Source organism: Clupea harengus, chromosome 20, assembly GCF_900700415.2.
Source record: "Clupea harengus chromosome 20, Ch_v2.0.2, whole genome shotgun sequence".
Lineage (NCBI taxonomy): Eukaryota > Metazoa > Chordata > Actinopteri > Clupeiformes > Clupeidae > Clupea > Clupea harengus.
Genome location: NC_045171.1, coordinates 17979316 through 18002500, shown reverse-complemented (window position 1 = coordinate 18002500; position 23185 = coordinate 17979316). Strand labels below are relative to the sequence as shown.

At 43.1% G+C, this 23185-nt stretch overlaps 1 protein-coding gene across 1 annotated transcript; it reads right to left on the bottom strand.

The window, feature by feature from the left end:
• Positions 1-1582: 1582 nt before the first annotated feature.
• Positions 1583-22779, bottom strand: LOC116225147 (teneurin-1-like). Its single transcript, XM_031586902.2, has 3 exons — positions 22382-22779; positions 4341-4624; positions 1583-2038 (listed from the first exon to the last, which is right to left on the bottom strand). Exons 2-3 carry the CDS (start codon positions 4555-4557, stop codon positions 1698-1700), a joined length of 558 nt encoding a protein of 185 aa, XP_031442762.1. The 5' UTR covers positions 4558-4624; positions 22382-22779; the 3' UTR covers positions 1583-1697.
• Between the last annotated feature and the right edge of the window lie 406 nt (positions 22780-23185).

Below are 23185 nucleotides of genomic sequence, written 5' to 3'. Positions count from 1 at the left end.
GCAATGCAGAGAAGGCAAAAGAGAAGAAAGCAGAGAGGGAGTGGAGGTAAACTCCTGCCTATGCTGATTGTGGAGACAGAGACAGACAGTGTGTTGCTGGTCAGAAGCGTGACCATGACGGAGAGAGCCTCAATGTCCTGCTGAAAATTGCCGTGATGTTGATTCTAGCCTATTTCTGTAGACACTGAGATCTTGCTATCTGCAGCCTCAATTAAATATATGGCAGAGCTTGGGAGAATAAAAAAATAATCAGAAAAAAAGACATTATCTTATCTATCTTCTATCAGTTTTTTTTTCATTCCATATGGAAGTTGACGGGAACTCTGGGGCAACGAAAATTCCGCATTAACCCCTGTCAACCCCTCCCATAAATTATTCCCACCGGCCCATACCAGCCTGACTCACTTCACCAAGGGGGCGAATGAAAAAGTAACGAGACGTGAGAAGAGGATCCAGCCACCGCATAAGATGCTCCGCGCCTGGAGACGGCACCATGGTGATGGTGGGGAGAGCAGCATCAGCACCGTCTTTCTGTACATGTTCAGACGTGGCCCTAACTGAGCTGACGTCTCCATGAAACCACACATTTTCAGTGCTGTCAGAGCTAAGTTGTTTTCCCCTTGATAGAAAGCAGATGTGACCATGCATACAAAATCCCACTGTACATTATTGGTGTGCACCTGCCCCTTCTAAGACAATCCGTATCTTGACATTTTGAAGGGATCACAGGGTGACATGATGAGAGGAATCTATTATCTGCTGTGTGGAGGCTGATCTGTAGGGGGGTAGGCTTACCATGTCATGGCTTACACCTTCACAAACAAGTAGGCTACTAACACACGTTGTGAGATAAGTCCATGCGGCTAGTGAGTCCCCAGTTAACAGACAGAGAAGTTACCACACAGTCAAGGCAAGGCTTAAATGTCTGTTGAAGCCTAAGAAGCTAATGTTACCTGCTTTCTGTAACATTGCCTGTTGTGTCTGTATCATTGCCTGTTGATGGTTATGGCTCATAGATTGACTGAAGATATGACTTCATCCAATACACTGCAATAAACAAATTTACTATACACATCTGTTATGAGTCCATTGAGTCGTGTTGAGCAGCAAGCAGGTCGGGATCAGTATCATAAGTCAAATTGCAGTACCTGTTTTTGCAATGCTAATGTAACCAAAACATTGTTGCATCTTTGACTGGAGACAGCGTTGTGTCTGTTCCACTCGATTTTACACCAGTTAATAGTGGATTGGTTTAATTTGAGCATTGACCATTTAAGTTAAGTTAAGTGATATATCAGTGACATAGTAGTAATGTTACTCTCATAAAAACAAGAGACACTGTGCAGATATATTTGTATGTGTGTGTATACACAGTATATATAGGAGAGATGTATGTCTCCTTGCATGGATAATATTTAAAAAACACATAAGGCAGGCCTGTGTGAGACGTTTTAAAAAAACACATTAGGCAGGCCTGTATGAGACGTTTAAAAAAACACATTAGACAGGCCTGTATGAGACGTTTTGAAAAACACATTAGGCAGGCCTCATTCTCTTCAAGTCAGACAACTGCGTTGACATGGAGACGGAAGCATCAGCAGCAAAAACTGACTGTGCTCGCCGTGCCCTATGTGTCTATTTTCCCGATTCATTCTACATAGATTTTCCTTTGCAGGGGCAAACTAACCTAACCAAAATTAGGCATGTTTCAGACCTTCGGCCTTAGAAGACAAGACAACCGCGATGGCGAGGGCAAGCGGCCGCGACTCACCATTCTCGCCGTCTGACTTGCGCTCCTGCTCCGTGTCAGTCAGCGACAGCACCGAGTTGGCCCGACTGGAGAGGCAGGAGCTCTGCTCCGACTTGACTTCCTGCATCCACAGGTGGAGGGCATGATTGGGCGAGGGGTCGCCCTCCGCCTCGTCCTCCTCCACGTCGGAGCCCATGCCCAGGGAGTAGCTCAGCTGAGGGCCGGGGCACAGCTCCTCCTGGTAGCTGGAGCTCAGCATCTGTGGCTGTGTCTTCGCAAAGTCTATTTCTGCAATGGGTACAGCAGGGTGTAAGACATGGCATTACTCAATGACAATGTGCTGTTACTACTGATATCAACACTATTTCAAGGTTGTTTGCTGCTTTCGAAATCCCTGACTTCCCCAAAATGTGTTTACTTGTGTTGTCTTTGTATCAACACTGCAGAATGTGATTATAATAATTTCTTTGTTGATCCAACTGGAAAGGCAATGTATAATTTGCTAAATAAATGAGGAAGACATCTTGAGCAAATCTTGATGATTAACTGCCTTTTTCCTCTCACTTCCCCTCCCTCTGACTCCCAGACTCCCTTTCCCTTTCTCTGTTTTGTGTTGGTCAAGATCACTGGAATGGAAACAGAGGGCTTTTATATTTCAGAACAACACCAGTGCTTATACACTGTCATCACAAATAAATCATTGACCCGTCCATTTCCAAGCACTTCAAATGACTGGTCACTGGCCTGAAGGAATGGAGTTCTGTATGTATGCACATAACTACTGTATATTCCTACTACTCTGTGTTTCTTAAAAAAAATATATATATAATAATATAAAAAAAGCTCTGCATCAAAAAAGACCTCCTCGAGCCATAACACTGCAGATATCTCAGCACCCTTTGATATGAAGGCGCCAAGTGTCCATACATTTCCCACATTGCTCACTGGCCTCTACAGCTTTCTCCCCCCCACTGTGTCCCAGAATTAGGATTTAAGAGCGTGGCAGGACACTCGCCGACCCTGGGAAGCATCGGGTCAGCTGGTGGAAATGAAGTGATGTCCACAACATCTGTCTTCGGAGCAAGCCTCCCGAACCCTGACGGCTTTGAGGCCGCGTGTCAGTGAAAAGCGCTAAAATAGCACGTTAGCCTGTCCCTATTCATAATTCATCCTTTTAAATGCCGGGATGAAGCTTAGTCGAGTGTGAAGCCCCGGCCCCGGCACCCATCCCGGCTGCAGTGGGGCTGATGCTAGCGTGCAAGGATGGTGGCCACGCAAGGATGGATCAGTATGTGCTTTAAAATGTGGATCCTGACCAAGCGAGCCGGCTGAGGCAGAACTCAAAGACCCAAATGGCACCATGCGGAACCTCTACCTCTCATTATGCGGGTTACCTCAGCAAGATGCTACTGGGCTAACAAGCAATCATCTCACAATGCTGCTATTCACATGCCAAGACTGCATCATTTAAAGTCTCAAATAAAAGACAGTGTTGTATGCAAGGAACTAACAGAAGACAAGGTCTTTGAAAAGCGGTCGACAGCGTTCTTATAAAAAAACATGCTGTTCGTTCCAGGCCTCCCACACGTTTGGTACGCCGGCTTCAGCCTGAGGAACAGATCAACATCTATGAATATTTACTTGCAAGGGGAAAAAGTATTTTTCACCCAAGATAAAATGAAATGTCAAATACATTTCAGTCATGGCTTTCTACACTGCTGATTTTTTTTCCTCTTTCAGTTTCAGTTACGCGTTAGAAAGTATTACAAATGGGATGTTTATCGCTGCCTGAAATCTCTTCATAACTCTTTTCCATTTTGTTTCTTTTGTGTGCTATTTTTTCTTCCTTCCCAGCTGCATTTGCAGCAGCTTGTGTTCTTGTTTTATTTAGAAACATTCCTTCATGAGAATGGAACAGGAACGCAACAGAAGCTAAGCTCAAAGCTTCTGCATTATGCTGTCTTCAGTAATTACCATTCCAGTGCATGGATTTCAGTGCACACCTATCCTATGCAGGTTTGTCTGGTCCGTGGTCTGAACTAAGTCTCGATGAAGCCAAGCCAGCAAATAATGCATGCTTGGTGTCTAACATTAAAGATGCCGAGCTAAGGTTGTTCACATGTTGTGGAAGCGTTAGGGAATGGATGAGAGAGGCCGTCTATTGATCAAACTCTTACAATGCACCCACTTCACCACTCTGCTAATCAGTAATCTCAAGGTTTACTGGACGAGACCCACAGGAACACCATCCATCAAAACCTAATGGAAGACCTTTCCCTCTTTTCCTCCTGCTCAGGTTGGTGCTCTCTCTCTCCCTTTTTTTTCTCTCTCTCCCTTTTTCTCTCTGCCTGTCTCTCTCTAACTACCTCTCTATTTCCATTAGATCTAAGGCCAACAAGGTTTGAGACTGACCCATTTTCAGAGTGGAAAAAAAAATACCTCAGGAAAGAACTAAAATACTTCCATCACACCTTAGTAATGTTCATTTTTAGATTATGTTGTCTTTTGCGGAGGCCATTTTGAGCCAAACAATAAATAAAATAAACGACAAGAAACAAAACCCAAATGAAATACCCAGTGCAGTGCTCACCTTGAGCTGTCTCGCTGAAGGTAGTCTGCCTCTTGCTGTGGCTGTTGTAGTTCAGCCTGAGCTCCTGGCCGTAGTCCGGGAGCGTTTCTCTGGAGGTGTAGGACTTGGCTCTGATGTGTCCGTCCTCGCTCTCGTCCGACGAGCTGGTGTAGGCCATCTCCATCTCATGGCGAGTCTTCGACAGTGGCTGGTACGGTTTGGAGTCCATCTCTTCCATGTCCGAAGAGGTCCAGCAGAAGTGCTCATTCACTCATATCTTTCCTCTACAGTGAGCACAAAGGAATCTGAGAAAAAGAGAGACAGGAAAAGAGATGGAGGGGAAAGAGAGAGAGAGACCTTATTTGCCTTGTTTGTCTAGATCATTTTAAGCGTTGCGATTAGTATTGACGCTTTACTGACAGGTGCTGATTTTCTGGTGTTTATTAATTCATGACAATGGCCCAGCGAGGGCCGATTCACAAGATCTTCAGCCCCATTTGCATTATCAAAGCACCTCTTTTCTCTCATTTGCATTTCACTAAAGGGACTCTTATTACTCCACCGCGCTAGATTGATGTAACCGGCTCCAGGTTGAGATCTGCATTACTCTGCCGAATCCTTCATGTAGGCACCGGCAGTTCTAAGAGCCCTCTGGATCTGCACTTTTTTTTTCTCTTTGGTGAGCAAAGAAAACCTTACGGTGCCTTTGTTAACATTCTATGGAACGTCCCTCCACTTGTGAATGATGATTAATCTCATCGCCTGAAACAATATCTGAAAAATGTGTCAAATATTCTCCATTAATATCACCCCGCAATCACGTTCCTCTCCGCCACAGGCCATTAGAAACCGTTTCGGGGCAGAGGAAAAAGGCTGCTAAATGGCACTTGAGATGGGGATCGTTTCTCATCGAGACAAAGTATGGTGGTGTTGACCTCTTCAGAAGGTCCTGGAAAACCATATATCAAGCCAATTGTAGCTGGCCAGTTCGATACAGTGGAGGTGCATTCGACTAATCATACGTGTTTGTTCAGAGACACATTTACAACTGACCTTTCCACAATGGACTTGATGCCTTTATTCTGCATGACACACTGCCCAGGCAGGTTTTTCCCACTGGATGCTGTTAGCGAGCCAAAAAAAGTAAGAGTCTATATTTCCCTAAATATACCCCCGCTGATTCTTTTCATCATACTCAAAAAGAATGCTAATTACTTCCTTTCCATGACATACTGAACTCTCTTAATGGGCATCTGAAGAATTAGAAATAATTTGAGGCAACTACAGCAATCAAAATCTTGTTAATGTGCTTCCTTCCTTGCTTGCTTGCTGCTGCTATTGCAAGACCACTGCAGGTCCGTACCCCAGAACTGTCTTGTTGACTAATTGGGTGTTGGACTTTTGTATGGGCCATTAGCAACACGAAGGAAAATAAGATCACTTTCACTGGCTATGCACAGCTGAAACAAGCCATGCCTTAGGTGTTTCTCATCAAGAATATGTTCCTGCTATTGACTTAGTTTTTTGGTTTATTATTTATTTTTTCCCCCGTCAGAGTTGTGTTAGATATAATGCTCTAACAAAACAGTTGGCACCTCTGTTCCTGCTCTGACTACTGCAATGCATTACAAAAACAACACAACGCATGGCTTTTTTTTTTTTTAGCAGGGGCAGCCAGTCACTGCTGGTTTAGAGGTGAAAATGAATGCATATTAAACATGAACTGGGAATGCGATATGTACAACCCTGGGCCTGCTGCTGTAAAAAATTCACCATGGCCTGGTCCACGCGGGGCCGGCTCTGGCCAAGAGCTGTGAGGAGGCTCCAGGCGTTGGCCTTTGGTCCGCTCTCTGGTGCTGCGCTTTCCCCGAGCCGTGCGTTTGTGAAGTAGGCATGCATGTTTGCCTCTGCCACGCCATGAGAGGGTCATTAGTTTGCCCGAGAAACATGCTAACCAACCCTCCATGCTAATCCGTGGCTTAGGCAAAGAGACGTCCTCTGGCACGAAGAGCCACAGAACAAAGGCCAGAACATCTACATCTTTCGCAGCTGCTTGGGGGATAGGGTAGAATGGGGAAGCGCAAATTTAACAAGCTGAGCACAAGAACATGCTGCTGAACTTTGTTCCGACTGCAAATCATGTCAAATGTAACCTGTTTGTAACCATCAGAGTTTGTCTTTTATTTCTTTCTTTTAATTATTAACACACTCCTCATCAAAGGCAGTTAAGGGCCAAATGCCAACCCTCTGAACGAAAGGTCCTGGCTCATTTGTTTAAATGTCCTTATTTAACCTATCCGTTTATAAACTAAAAAGTGCATTCAAAAGATAACACTGAACTGGAGTTAATTGATTAGTCTCTTCCTAGCAAATAGCTTTGAACATCACCTCCAAAAGATCAATACAGAAAAATAAATGTCCTGCCTTGTATACATCAAGAGCTTTTAAATGACCATTAACAATCCATGGCATATTTAAAGCCATTAATAAAAATTGCCCCTTCTCTACACTGGAAATCTTAAATAAGCTCCCCTGTCAGCAAATCTACTAAAAGTAATGTACATACAATGTAATGTAGTAAACATGACATGTTTTAAGCCAGAATGACACAACCTTTAATACTAGTGAGTTTAAAACTGGCATAAATGTATCTACAGTTACGCCTATGCCTAATTACCATTTGAGTGAAAATTGATTAAATAACCACCACGATGACGAGCAAATTATATACCCCTCGAGTCACTGGCGCCCGGCATAGCCTGGAGCCTGCCCCTCCGCCTCCCTACCCTACCCCTGCGGATGTCTGGGCCTCCGAGGCCTGTTCCTTTAATGCCTGTAAGCTGTCTGACTGAGGTTATTCCTGCTAATGCAGCCCCACTGTAGGGTGCCCATTAGGTGTCTTGATTTCCCATTTTGATGTAACACCCACTAGCTTGTTCCTCGAGCCAAACTCATTTAGAATGTTGGTAAGCCATCCTCGCGCCACATCAAGCTAGACTGTGAGCTCTTCTTATATAATGTGATTTTTTTTTCTCTCTCTCTGTCTCTCTGTCTCTGTCTCTGTCTCTCTCTCTCTCTCTCTCTCTCTCTCTCTCTCTCTCTCTCTTACTCTTACTCTCTGTGAGGTGAAAATCACAGACTTATATGAAAATCCAATCTCTGAATGAGACAACCCTAAATATAAACCTAAGTGTCTTTTTTTCCCTTTTATCAGAGACAAAAAAGGATTCAAAATGGATATGGGGTTGTTCGTTGGCATCATTGACAAGTTGGTATTGACAGCCTGAGCGTGCATGTCATGCATAAGAGAGTAACGCCGCGATGATCTAAAGACAGAGCTGATATATTTAGACACTCCCCTGCTCAGGAGCAGCCAGAGCTACAAGATTGATCGTCTCTTTAATACAAACCTGAAGGACAACAGCTCGTTATGATCAGCCATTTTAGGTCTGTTCAGTAGTTTTAAAATGCAAACGATTAATGTGCCTTAAGATCCCCATAACAGAGCGCAAATTCCCAGATCTCCCGGAACATTCTCTGAATGGCAGATGAATGCATTTATTAATTGTTATGATGATGAGCCGCACAACGCCCGCGGGCTACTGCTCACAGCCGCGAGACCTTGGAGTGCTTTCGCACCGATAGCACAGACAAAAGTCGCAAATGACATTTCCACCCAAATTCCTTTCTCATTTGCTACAGGGCCTCTGCAAATGATAGAAATTTGTTTAATCACATACATCCACTGCATGCATCTAATTTTCTGGCCTGGGTGCCATATGATCCATCAGTTTAATTAATGCAACTCTCTTCTGCCTGGCTTTATTTATTCAACTTGGCCTGCCTTTGAACGCTGAAAAACAAGCGAAACCCCGAGGAGAGACTGCAAAGGTGTGGGCTTTCAAAGCACATCAATCTATAATGTTTCGCTGGCGTTTTATTTATGTTACAAAAAAAATCAATTGGGTTACACAATGAAAATGGTTGAGGGCGATATCGGGAAAGGGGGCTGTGCAGTTCCTTCACACCTCGTTCCAAGTGCCCTTGCCTCTGAAAGCTTTCAACAAACTAATTATGAAGTCTTAACTTGTTTTTAACTCGCCTCTGATTTCCCACAAGGGCACTGGTGAAAAAGAAAGATAACATGGCCTAGACAGCTATGAGAATTCCTCATGTCACATCAATTAGATTTGACCGGACTATTAATAAGTGCTCTGTTGCAGCATGCCAAGTAGACAAAAACATCCTTGCCGCAAAACTCAACAGCAGAGGGATGGGCAAACCCCTCCACACTCCTGGGTCCTCAAACCGGGCATTATGTTGGTGTCGTAATGAAAGACGGAAGCGGCTGACAGCTTCATCATCCCTTCTTTTCTGCATCTGTAACTGCTGAGGACCTATGCCGGCATGCTTTATGTTCTACTTAGGGAGGTGATGAATAGGCATGTACCAGTGGCTGCACTTAAGGCAGATTTATGTTTCCCAGCCTGGCGGCATATTTCATACGCAGGAACTTGAGTGTCAAAAACCTGGTAGAAAGGAAAGGAAAAGGAGGCAGAAAAGAAGAACAAGAGAGAGAAGGAACATAGGGGGAAAGGCGGAAGTAGACGGGTGAATCAAATATAACATTCACACTTTCTGAACTTGTTGAGAGACATGATTTGCGGTGGAGCAGATGAATGGAGAAAATGGAGAAAGTTTTTTAAATGAGTGCAGCGAGCGAGAGATGGACACCTGTTGTTGAGTTCCCAGGTAACGGGCTGACTCTGGGTCAGAACAGTCCGAAGTGGGTTTCTTTCTTCACATGATGACTTAAGAAAAAAAACAGCTCTGGTCAGATGGTGAATCAGAAGAGAACAGTTGCTATAGTATATAATAATCTAGGATGGTCATTAGTTATCAGTATGATTGGGAGCCTTTGTCTGGATGAATGCAGCACCTTGAGGCTGGTATCCACACCTGAAGATTTCACTGTCAGGTGGCACATCACAGGTCTGAGATGATGTTAGCGCGACAAACACACGTGTTAGATTATAAAGTTGGTATGGTGATGCTCCATACAGCTGCTGTGAAACTGACACAAAATCAACTATTTTCATTTTGAGGGGACTTTTGCAAAAGACAAGAACCACACACACTTCAGGTAATGGGGCTGGATCTGTCAGCTTGCTGCAATTTGACGCCAACGCTTTCAATTTCACACGTGCCAAAGCCGTGGTAGAGAGATGGACTGGCATGCTTCAAGACACCACCGATGTCATGCTGGCTTATTTAAAAAAAAAAAAAAAAAGGATACAACTGACTGCATTATCAAACACCGCTGGGAGACAAAATACGCTCTCGCACACCACACAAAAAACCTGTCCGATAGACAATCCCAAACAAAAGAATGAAACATTTCCACCGAAGCTCAGAAACAATTATCCACACCTCTCCTGCTGAGGGATGCTTCTTAATACAGCCAAAAGCACCAGCTCAAATGGTTAGATTACATGACTGGAAGTAGAAAACACTGTCATTGCAGAACAGTAATACTCAGGGTAATGCCACCTCTGTGAAATTACTCAACAGCAACAGGTTTTACGGCACTAATTCAGGCGCAAAACATGATGTAAAGTCGTTTAAAGCAATTACCCCTGTAGGTGTATATCACAACTAAACTAAACTATTCAGGGAATACATCACTACTGCATTCTACACAGCTGTATATACACATGATTATAGATTCTTATGGTAAGAACACGACGACACTAGAAAAAGTAAAACAAAAATGTGCTTTACAATGGTTGGGTCCATGTCTCTCAGTTAAGTGTTGGTTAATATAATTTAGATTGTTGATTAATTTGACCTTTTACCTTATTGTGTATTATTTCTTACTGGAACCAAACTAATACAAAAGGCTTACTATATACACCTATAGCATAAACTGTATAGGATGCAACCCCTCAGGTGTTGTACAGAACTTGAGTTATCCAATTGAGTTTAGGTCCTTGCTAAGTCTAACATCTCCATGTTGGTAGAAATAACTGCCAGACTGCACAAGGCCAGCTAGGGATTGTTTTAAAAAAAATTCTCATTTTACTTTTTACTTCTTCTTTTTATTGTATGTATATATATATACCCTCTGTGAGGTGAAAATCACAGACATAGCATATTTATATACATATATAATTATATAATATACTGTATGTATATATTTAAAATAAGCACATTTTTATTAGCTTTAAGTAATCATGAATAAATGTTAGTAGAGAGTTACACAACATTTGCTTTTTGTTTTGTTTTTTTTCTTTTCAGTGCCAGGCAGACTTTCTTAAAAAAATGATCAAGGTAAAGACTTCTCCAGTGCCTTTATTCCACCTGACTCTTTTGTGTTCTTTCTTACTGGGATTTAGACAAACAGTAATACCTTTGGACAGTGAATTCCCCCAACCAAAATATTTCTTGGGCAGTCTACTTGAACAGAGTTTGTATTTGTGTGTGCTGTGTGATAGCAAACACATTGCTTGTTTTGGTATAGGATTTGTGATGGTTAGTTTCAAGCATGTTTGTTTTGTCTGGTTTAGTGTATATGGTGTCAGCTGAAATCCACACTGAATCTGGTGAAAAATCGAAGAGCTCCTGGAAAAATGTTCTATACCGGGGGATAACAAGTTGATGTACATTCCTTTCCCTTCGCTTATGACATCACTGTGTTTGTTTAGCGGCAACAGTAACCGTAGAGGCACCATCGCAACTCCTGTTGAACACTGAAAAGAAAAGGAACCATTCCTGGCGCATTTTCAAAGCCGAGAATGCAAATGCCGTAGCAAAGCCAGAGGGAACACTGTCATGTCAGTAATGTGTGTCTTTTTTTCTTTTCTCTGATGGCTGGTTAATAAGCAAGCTGTTGCTGCAGTTAGTCCAACACACCAACCCAAGCATGTGACAAGGCCATTTCAAACTTGGCCTGCCTAACAGCCCAGCGCCACCCACGACGAGACTAACAAACAAAACAGGCTTTTTAATTAATATTATCTTCTCTCTTTTTTTGGTGTATTGGGGACATGGGCAGGCCAAACCATGGGTCCTTTCACTCCAGGGATGAGGAGGCACAATTAATTGTTGAAGAAAACTGCTGCTAGCACAGTTGCTTCAAGCACCGAGTGATGTGGCAATCCCTTCTTGCCGTCTAGATTTTTCACAGCTGGCTGGACCCGTAATCTCTGGCTGTGCAAAACACAGAGAGCCAACAACAATCAGATTAGATGTCAATATGGCATGCATCACTCCTACCAATCCCTCAGATTCTCTCGCCCAATGAACACATGTTGCAGAGAGGATAAAAAAAAAGAGAGACACTGGGGCTGGGCTGGGGCTGGGGCTGAGGGAGGGGGGCTGGAGAGAAATGGTTTCATGGTTCGGATACAAATAACCTTGTTTCTTCCGTAACCTCTGGATACATTTGGACATTCAGACAGTGCAGTGAGGGCAATGCTATCTTTTTCCCAGAAACCGAGGTTAGGAGGTTAATGGGCACATGTGCTGGGCAAATTGTATGTGTCCGGCGAGCTGATGTCGCTCATATTTCTGGCTGCGCCGGCATGCATGCATGAAATCCAGTGGCATAATCATCGAGTCCGGTGAATAGTGTGAAAATTCGAGAGAGGGAAGATGGAAGATGATGGAGGAAGGGGCAGAGAGAGAGAGAGAGAGAGGGAGGGGAGAGATAGAGAGGGAGAGGGAGAGGGAGAGAAAGGAAGAAAGAGAGAGAAAGAGAGGGAGCAGTAAGCAGTGTGTTATCACAAATCCTTGCAGGGTGAGAAATAACTTTGATCGAGTCCTACCAGTTGCCGAGATTGTTTGGGAATTGGACCGAATCTAAATTCCAGTGCACAAAGAAATATATACAGGAGTGTGGGGCTATTACCAGTAAACAAAGAAAAAAAGTAATGAGAAATCAGAGCCCGCACAGCACACATTCATTCTCCCTTTTTGATCAGGCGCAATGTAGACCCACCAGCACAGTCCAGGGAAACCAGCAAGTCAACATCCTGGGAGTCAGCTTGATATGGATAATGAGGCCAACATCAAATGTGTCTTTTACTGTCCGACCCAGGCCTTTCAATCCTGGCCCCTCATACGGAATTATCTGCCTCATCAGGCTTTAACCCCACCTTGACTGCCCGTCGATTGTGTGGGACGAAAATGCTGATTTCAGCTGCTTGTCGTTCACACCAAGCCTCCTGGATTCAATTGTTTTTTTTTCTCCAGACTCATTGCCCCCGCTAGAATGAAGATAACACCTACCGCCTCACAATCAACACCTACAGATTATCAGGGGCTACAGTCAATAGAAGCACTGCCTCTTCCTTCGCCTTTTTTGAGGCTATTCTGTAGAGATGATCTCGAATCATGAGATGATCACTAGGTATACATGGACTGGAGGAACAAATAATATTGTGCATTATCACTCCTATCCTTTGTAATCCCTCTCCATCATGCACTCCTTTGTAAATTTATGATGTGGAGATACAGTGTAAACACAGTGTAAAATACTTTACCATAGATTCAGAAGGAACTAGGAAACGGTTCCTTTTCCCTGGTTACTAAGTCTAATCTTTCAGATATCTAACACTTAATGCCCACCCCATAAGCTAGTCTTAAGGTACTCTCACACCCATTTTACATAAACCTATGTTAGGTAATTCGTTTCTGCTGTCTAAATTCTCCAAGTCTCCCAATTGATTATGTTAAGCTCCTTGAAATGCCAATGAAGAGGATAATCTAAAACACTGTCGATACTGTCACATAATGTGGAGTTCCTGAGCAAATATTCCAGTGTGTGCGAAGATTCCCGACTTGAGCTGTTCACCTTGACTTGCCATTTAGACAACTGATTTATTGGCTTTTAAAATTGACACGCTTTAAAGAAGCAAACAGTAACATGCAAAGAAGTGTGCTAGAAAAGCCTGGGTTATTACATCCCAAAATTACTCTGAATATTGTCAGTCAGTCCACATGTACGGTGTCAGTTTGACATTCACGCTTTGTTTTCTCAGCTGGATGCAAAAATAAAAGAAGCCGCACATTGACAATATATTTGTCCTTCATGTCCTTGCTGAGGGCAGGTATTTCATTGGCCCAAGGAACAATTCCTTTGTTCATTTCCACAATAGAACATTTTCTAAAAGAGCAAGAAATGAAAGTTGAGACCTGTGGTCCCCACTGAGTAACCTTTAAATCCAGCAAGTTGAAATCCACCTTCAAGTCATACACTCATACACCATCCTTATTTTTTCAAGTCCTTTACAGTGGTGTGACATTTAAATCTGTTAGGAATTAGTCCTTCATTTGTAAGCCTGACAAACATGGAGGCAAACACAATAGATTTGTTATTGTTGCTGCTGCCGCTGTTAATTCTTCTGACGCTCACTGCCAAGTCGTATGCATCGGAGTTGTGGGCGATTTATGTCCCCATACATTTGGACGGAAACAAAAATTGATTTTTCTTCTCTAAGGTTTGTCAGGGAGACTTGATTAATACCTGATTTCAGCCTGAGCTACAGGTCCTGGCAGATGCGAGGCTGCTGTGTTTGCACTTCATCAAACAGATGCTGTTCTAATGTGCGCGAGGCGTGCCATTTATCCTCTTTACACAGTGCTTCACCTCGGCCTCTCTCTACAGGACAACCGGGAGTCACTCTTTAACATTAATGCTTATGGGGGGACAGAGAGTTTCTGACCCCAAACAGTCACTATCACTTCCCTTTCATTTTCTCTTCATAACAACTCACCTCCATAAATATGGTAAACTGGAGCACTAAAAGTACATATAAGCCCAGAGGTAAGCTACTGGTAAGCTACTTCAGGCACAGGTGACAGAAAAAAAGAAAGACAGTGTGACCTTGGAGAACCTTGATTGTCTGTCTTGCACAAATCCCACACAGTACCTGGGAGCGTAGAGCAGCAGACAGCTGCAGACATAGGCAGCTGGCGCTCCCCTATCAGGGATGAAGCCTTCAGCCTTGACAACGTCAGGCATCAGGCACAGCTGGGCAGGACACTGATGCAGGGAAAGGACATAGACACGTTCACTTTCCACCACCATCAAAGCCTCAGCTATCTGCTTTCCAACAACTTGGCTTGATTGACTTAATGTAGTCTACTTCAAGTAATACAGTGGACCCCCCCCCCGTATCCGCTGATTCGGTAAGCACGCTTTGCAGTTATTCGCGGTTTACCGCAGCCCAAAAATATTAAGTGGAAAAATTCAAAAAATAAACGGTTCATAAGTTTTAAATTCTGTGCCACTCTGAGTAGCCTTTCTGCACTGTCGGGCTTAATACATGACTCATGTCTTTATGCATATCTCATTTCTCATGTCTGTCCTTGATTCCTCCATCCTCGGAGGGGCTTGGAAGGAAATACAGGAAGGAAGGAAGGAAGGAAGGAAGGAAGGAAGGAAGGAAGGGAGGAAGGAGGGAAGAGAAAAGGTAAAAGCGTACTGTACAATATCTTTTCCAGTGCTCCTTCATCCATTGAGGGTTAAGCAAAAATCTCAGCTATTGTTGTTGATGTCTTACTGTGTGCAATTTATACCTCATCATATATGTATAGACACAGGGATAAGGGGACATTGCTGTAGTGCTAAAAGCTGCTACCATCTTTCCTGACTTTGGATGTGAATGAACAACACTGTGGCACTGGTCTAGCAAATGCTAAACGTGTGGATACCTCATAATAATAGCCATCATATATTTCCTTGTTTTTGTAAGCACTTGTACTTACGTGGTGTCACTGTAAGTATTCTAGTTTATTGTTTAGTCTATACTAAACTATATGTATGCTACAGCTCATTAACATTTATTGGCCAAAGTATATATGGTCCTTTAATTGAGCTGGTAATATGCGTCACTGCCCAGCAACAAGATCTCTGGATACACTCATGCTGATAAATATTTACATTGGTATCACTGGGCTTCTTTGAAGGCAGACATCTGCTGAGTGAAAATGCAATTTAATGTAACGAAAGGTCCTCAAAGGTTCTTCCGATTTTCTATTCCATCTTTCCTACTAAACCATGAGCTATGGGATGTGAGCCATGACACTGTTATGGCAAGTATTTCTAGGTTATGACAGACAATACTGGCACAGTTGGGAAAATTACTGACTTTACCATACGGCTTGCAATATATAAAGAGAGAGAGCGATATATATGTTTCATCCAGGGGGATTTTCTATCTGGATCAATTCATCCTAAAACAAATGAGACTCAAGTGTGAGACCAGGGTAATTCCTAAATATCATAATGGGATAAAACAAAAACACATCCTAATGGTCTATCCCAAGACTACCCACGGACGCTGTTCCATTAAAACCAAATAAATTCCATAAACACAGCCACAGCCATACCAAGGCAAAGTCTCTTCCTCTCCCTCTCCCTCTCCCTCTCTCAGTCTCTCTCCCTCCCTCCCTCTCTCTCTCTCTCTCTCTGTCTCTTCACAAATTAGTATCCTAATATCACGAGGAGAGTGCGGCACAGGGTGCCACACTGGGGCTAGCAGCAGATGAGAGAGAGAGAGCGTCTGGGGGAAGCTGCTGAGTAATTGTGTTTTCTGCTGCGCTCATAAGATAGTAATTTGCAGGACGGAAGCCTGCGGGATAGAGCTTTTAAACGTGCCTGCTGCTTAGGCAGGAGGCAGTGCAGTTGGCCTACCCCGGAGAGGCCTGCCGCTCTGGAGAGAAACACCACCGTGACCAGCGCCACGACTGGCTAAGTGACATGTGACATGGCTGCCGTCACTCCACCACTGCTGAGGCCGCAATGTTGACACGGTCATCTTGTCATCTCGTGCGGAACAGGTAGGGAATGGAAAACTGAATCCCACATGCGCAGAGACTTAAAGAAACACTAGCAGCAACAAGAGCACCTCTGAAATACAGTACTTCAACGCCGTGTAGCAAGAAGTACAAAATACACAGCAATAAAAACAATGAAAAAATAAGAAAACAAATATATAAATATACAGCAACAACCACTACACACAATTTCTTTCAAAAAGGGGTGGCAGACAAGAAGAGAAAGAGAGAATGCACTAGTTTTTGAAGGAATGGCAGAGAAGAAGAGAGAGAAAGACTGAGGGCGGGCAGTCACCGTGCCACGGGCCTGTAGCTCATAAAACGAGAGTGCATAAATAATGCAGCCACTGGTAACAAAACGAGATCCTATTGCAGTGTGGGAAAACGCAAAAGAGGGAATTTCCAGTGGGTTCATGGGATCATTCATAACATTTCTAAGACCTAGCTTGCTTAATAATTCACAAGCATAAGGCCTACCACACGCATGTTTCAGTGATGAAAGACACTGACATTTGTCATACAAAAGCACACACACACGCACACACACACACCCACACAGACAGACACAGGGATATGTGCTAAGGCGGTTTACACCATTGCACCTCAGTATTGTAACCTCTTAAATTCTAAGCGGATGAAGTATTTACCCTCTGGTCTGTAACTATAAACCAGATAACCCTGCAGTTCAGATGAACATATTTCACACAAACACACACACCCACACAAGCACACATATAAGCACATACAAATGCATGCACATGCACACACACACACATAAATTTGACGCAGAGAGTGACATTTGTCACACAAACACCAGTGTGCTACTCATAGACTTTTAGTCAATTACTGGCTATGACTTCAAAAAACCATGAAAAACAGCTCTCTATGTGGTGACCCTTAACTCTCCCGTAACAGAACACTGAAGCTGTGCACATACAGTCCACACAGCTTGTGGTTCCCATACAAATGATTCAAAAACATCCACGCTGTTTTGAGATCACAATTGCCTTCAATGCCCTTACATTTAACTAATAGACATGTATACCAGGCCTTCATTTTGGGTACGGCCCCTGTGAGTTTGGGGGGGGGGGGTTATATTGTTGGGGGCAGAAACTCAATGTTTAGTTTACAATAGAAGAAAATGTAACAGAACCTCCTATAGAGAAATATGATTTAGCATTGAGGGAGCCTTTGGATTGCAATGGAACATCACACTGATTGGCCAGCTGTGCCATGATCTCACTGAGCAGTCTCTAATCCAAATACCACCACCATGCTGAGGCACACATCAGGGGGAGACCAGGCTGCTTTTAGCTATTTGGACATAAAAGCGGCATTTGCAGGTTAAGTGGGAGCAGGGCAAGAGCACTGTGGTTAACAAGGGTTAATAAAAGCAACAGGTACACAATAAACACTTCCTGTTCTAAACAGGATTACAGTAACTGGCCTTAGTTGCCAATGGCTACATACATTTGGATAGCCTTTACAGGCTTTCATAGTGAAGGACCATTTCAATTTAAATATCAAGAGCATAATTTGAATTGCTTTGGGGTTGGACGCCATTATGGCAAACTGTGCAAATCTCATTATTCCAAAACCTGGAATCCAGTTTTGGCTGGAAAAAAAGAAAAAATAAACATATTTATTATTGCCACACGTTGCCAAGCTGTCAGGTGTTGGACATGCCTTCAAGAGTGGCACCTGGACCGCTGAGGGATCAGATAGATGAACTCAGAGGTCTTTGGCAGAGAGAGGGCCTGGTGGCACGTCCAACTTCAGTGCCAAAAAGGGCCAGGAATCAGGATTTGCTTTTCGCAGTCAAGGGGTTGCGAACATTGCTTATGCTCTGACAGGTTGGACTGGTTGCTGCACCACTAAGTCTGGGATGATGGCTAGCCAAGGGTAAAAATAGAGGTATCTAGTACACCCTCTAAAAAAGAGGGTTCTTAATCTTAGTCCCTGCTGGCAAAGACTCCAACCAAATGCCAATTAGAACCAAGTGGGTTCTGCACCAAGCGTAGTCACCAATGCCAAATAGTCTGCATCAAACTACAGTATTGGTGTGCAAGTGAGAGGACTCAATTTGAAGTGCTGCCTTTTAATGCATTGAGTTGGAGATTTAATCTGTGGGAAAGTTTCAGAATAAAAGGTTACTTGACAGGGACAGATTGAGGATTTTCCCACCATTTTGTCCTATTAAGGAGCCACTAGTGACACAAAGTGACACAAAGTGAGTAGACGCAACATTACAATGCAGAGACTGCCTAGAGAGATTTGGCAAAGGACCCTCATCTGGTACGTGACAAAGACAGGAATGGTCCACAGAGCAGATGACATTTGACACTGACATTTGACAGATGACATTTCCTATTTCAGTTATGAAGAGTAAAATCCCAAGAGAACCTACCTGTTATGACTGCCTGATATGAATGAGGTTGACCAGCAGTTTGTAAGCACTTCACATCAGCGTTAGTCAGCCGTGTGATTGCAAGCTTCTTGTAACAACTGGACAGGGTTTGATACATATTAAAAAACACCGGATTCCAGTACAGCAACACAAGCGGGTCATACCGTATGCATCCACTTTCAAGCCTTGCAGTTCATGCAATGCAATTCAATGCAGTTCATGTCAAGAGGACATGACAATGCACAAGTGGAGCCAACTAATAAAAAAGAGACCTCAGGGATGCTGGATAAAACATGAGAGAAAATCTAGACTGCCATGAAAAATTAAGTTTTAATAGTTTTAATACCGAACTGGACCAGCGGGGTGGCTCCGTTAAAGAAGAATGTCTGGATGCAGCTGAAAATTAATGGGTCTTCAACAGCTAGATCCTGGATAGAAATTTCCCATTAGTGAAGATGAGATGATGAGCATGCTTCTGATTGCCAGTGGCTGATAAAAGATAAAGATGGATGGACACTGTGACCTGATTAAGAGTCTGCCCGCCCGAGGAAGACGTGCAAGGACTGGAGGCTTTCTCTCTACCTGTTTTGCTTCGCAACAGCACTGGTCCAGCAGCACAGTGACAAACACCATTGCTGTACAATCTGCATCATCTCTTAGGCACAAAATGAAGGCAATGCGGCACAAAAAAGAATGTGTTTTCCTGATACTGTGACACTGGAATAGATAGTTTGATGGCTAGAACTGAGCATCTGAAACACATCAGTGTATGGATTTTTATCTCGTAGATATATAGTGTCTATCAACAACCTAAGAAGCTTGTAGCTGAGCAGCGTAGGGTCACACACTGCTACAGTGGTCCGAAAAAGCCAATAATTTGCACTGCCATTTTGGAAATGCGAGATCTATCTGGGTGAGGAATGACAAAGCCTCGTGCAGGATATACGCTATTCCATTCCACATCATCTGGGGTAGACACCAGTCGGATCATTATGCACGTAGGACATGAACACAGAAGAGACAGACAAATGAATTTCGATACACATTCACAAGTGGTGGTGGGAGAACAGAGTGTAGGACAACTCTTTCTTTTGTTGTTGCTTTGCTGTCAGTGAATTTGAAATATCTCAGGACCAGCCGTGGTTATGATCCATCACCCCCTCATGAAAGCCAACAAGATGACACAGTGAAACAAACAACCAACAAACGTCAAGAGGCACAAGACTTTTCTCTCATTCCTTGAACACACCTACTCAATAATTCCCACACAATGGATGGCTGTTGTTAGTGGCCTGCTCCCTCCGTTTTAAGCCCCCCCCCCCCCCCCCCCTCCGTAAGTACAGACACTTTACATTGGAGAGAAGCCAGGGAGGTGTCAACCGCTCACTCAAACAGCCTGAGGGACTCATGGAGCCTGCCACCACGGAGTGTACATTCGTTATCTCACCGAATCGAGGGCAAATGCATGCACCGCTCAAAGAAAAAGAGAGAGAGAGAGAGAGAGAGAGAGAGGGACATAGGGAGAGACAGAGAGAGGGGACACAGCTGCTGTGGCTGTTTGGTAACAACAGCTGTTTAGGGCAAAGTCAATGGCACCATTCTTCCTCGATACCCAGCAGAATAGGCAAGGAAAATTTAGTTTTTTTAATATGTGACGCTCCCTCATCTCATCTGAGCATTTACAGACAACACTTGAAGCGGTAGCATATCACTGGTAGAAAGCTTCCAAAACCCTAGTTGTCTGTGTAGGCTACCATATATTTCCCAGGCTGTTCAACAACAGTCAATAGCAGTTATTGTGTAGGTGTTTCATTGTGCACAACCACAGATGCCTATCTATTAATAACAAACATCAGTGACAGATTGCCAGCTAGTTTATAAAAATTAATTCTGATGCACCGAGAGATAAGAATCTGTTAGTTTCTGACAAACCACACGGCTCTGTTGAAGAGAGGAGTTGGCCAAAGCAGATTTCATGGGCAGGTAGACTTGCAGTGATTCATATCATCATTCGACTGTAAGGGACAGCTACAGTACATGAGTTATGGACCAGGAGCGATACTCACTAAGGCTGGGGAAACAGCCTCTCTGAAGCTTACAGCTGGCTTGCTTGCTGCATGCTGTAATATCAGTGGGCACGATAATGCATAATGCCTTTGAAAATAAAACAGCACATATACACACCAACATGTGCATACGCAGACACACACACATATGCACATGCAGACACACACACACACACACACAAACAGATATACCTCTGCATACGCATACACACACACTCACACCATAGCATATTTTGTCAACCAAGACTATTGAAAAAAAACTGCACTTTTTTAAACTAACAACAGGAAATGAATGCATTAATCATTGTGGCATTGTACATCAAGGAGCATGATGGGGGAGATATAGGTTGTCAGTTATGTGAGAATTGAGCTCCCCCTGGCTTGCTGCCGCAGACAGAGAGACACACAGGCTCAGGTGGCAGCTGGATTCAGTACTATAGCACAGAAGTCCGACACCCCTCTATACCAGAGTCAGCAACACACTGAGCCCAAGATTAAGCCTAAAAAAACGGGATAGGGGCAGGCCTTTGGTGAGCTCAAACTGAGTGCTAATATCACACAGGAACACAGACCTGTGAAGATGTCTGTACCGAGGTAGAGATTCAGATTCAAATGAATCAAATGAATAGGTAAACCTCAGTTGGATTCATAAACATAACATACATTACTTGTTTTCATTGGATGTCATATATTCCCATAGAAGCATCATTAGGGACCATTTGAGCTACAGTGTCAACACAGTATGTTGACATTAAATGAGTGTTAGCTATTTAATACGGCAGTCTATCAAATTAATACCAGCCAGACTCATCATGAACCTGATGATCAGTGCTACTCAAATGAATGTGTCATATTTGCTTTTAAATATTAGGCTAACTCTCATGTGAGAAACCATACGTTTTATATGGCAGAATATTAATACTTCGACCATTTAGGCTACACTGTAGAGTCACAAAGAATATTAAATAGTCTTCCAAGTTTCCTGTGCCTTGTTCAACGGATTTCTCACATGGCTTTTATTGTAAGTGATCATGTTTTATAGCAATCCTTTATATGGACTGATGGCCGTGTGCAGTGTGTGCCTTAATCTAAGTGACAAATCCACAGACATAGCATGTCAGGGACATTTGTCATTTGCAAGAAAGCAAATCCAACCCCGGAACAGATCGATATTACAACCTGTGCAAAACACTTATTCATATTTTCTCACGTAGCGAACACACCTAAAACATTAGCTAAGCCATTAAATTGCAGCACATTTGATTAAAATACTGAATGCCGGCAAAAAAATCTTTGGTGTTAACCTAATTCTTATATTTAAAAAAAGAAAAACGGCAATATTGTTGTGTATTGGCCACCCAGTACCTAGATGAACGGTCGGCACAGGAACGTGTAGTCTAGTTGACTCACTTCCCGTGTTCACTTCTGTCACCTGCCCTCAAGATGAATGTAACATGTAACATAGAAGTAGCCTAATTGAGGCGCGAAAAGGCATGGGACAAACGCGTTCACGAGGCATTGCACTAGTCAAGCGGCAACATATCCTCATCCGAAAAAAAACAGGTATGTAATCGTTAAAGACGAACATGACCTTTTTAGATACAGATGTTACACTCTACATTTAAATGCCAAATAGTTGTCATACAGCAAGGCTTTGCGAGAGTACGTGCGTGACAGCAACAAAAATAGAAATAATTAATTTCAACACATGTGTCCTATGTTCGTCGGCATTCTGAAACAACTGTTACCTTTCCGATTTGATGCCATAACAGGTTAGTCCCATTCCATTTCGTCCAGACGGGCTGAGTTATTAAAACATGTAAATCCCTGTTAGCCTTAATTTCAATTTTTTTGTGTGTTATCCCTCTTGGTGGGCAAACGCGAGTCATACATCTATCGACCTAGCTCCGTCAGATATCTAGTTATTTTGAGACGCGGCAACGTAACAGATCAAGTGGCACTTCGTGAAAGAAGTGAGAGGGCATATGTATTCAAGCGATATCCCCTCTTCCTGAGAGCCACGGATAAACAGCAAATCTTGCTGTTGCGGAGACAGGCTCTCATACTCGCTATATCAGCATCTCTGGAATATACCATGGGGTTGTAGCAAAGGGGGTGTGGCAGCGACGGCAGTCTAAACCCAATGTACACATTTCTAACCGACTCCGATTTTGCGAGTCACACTCAGCAGATTGAATGTAACATAGAAAAAAAACCTCAACAACACTGAATAAGAACAAATATACCATGTTTATATCATCATGTTTTCAGAAGCAGATAGCTGGTAATGTTGTCTGGTAACATACAAACATTTTTTTTTCTGCTAGTCCTTGAGTACGTCCAGATGTATTTAGGCTACTCCGGTGAGGAATGACCGCTCTCCGGGCACATATGATGATTTAAAAGAACATTAGAGTTATTTGGCAATATGCCTACTCTTAAGGTATTTTCACATTAGGAAGGCGCCGAAATACGGTAATTATTGTGATTGTTAATGATACAAAATGGTTCATAAAGTGCCATTGCCTATAGGCTATAGGAAACTAATGGCT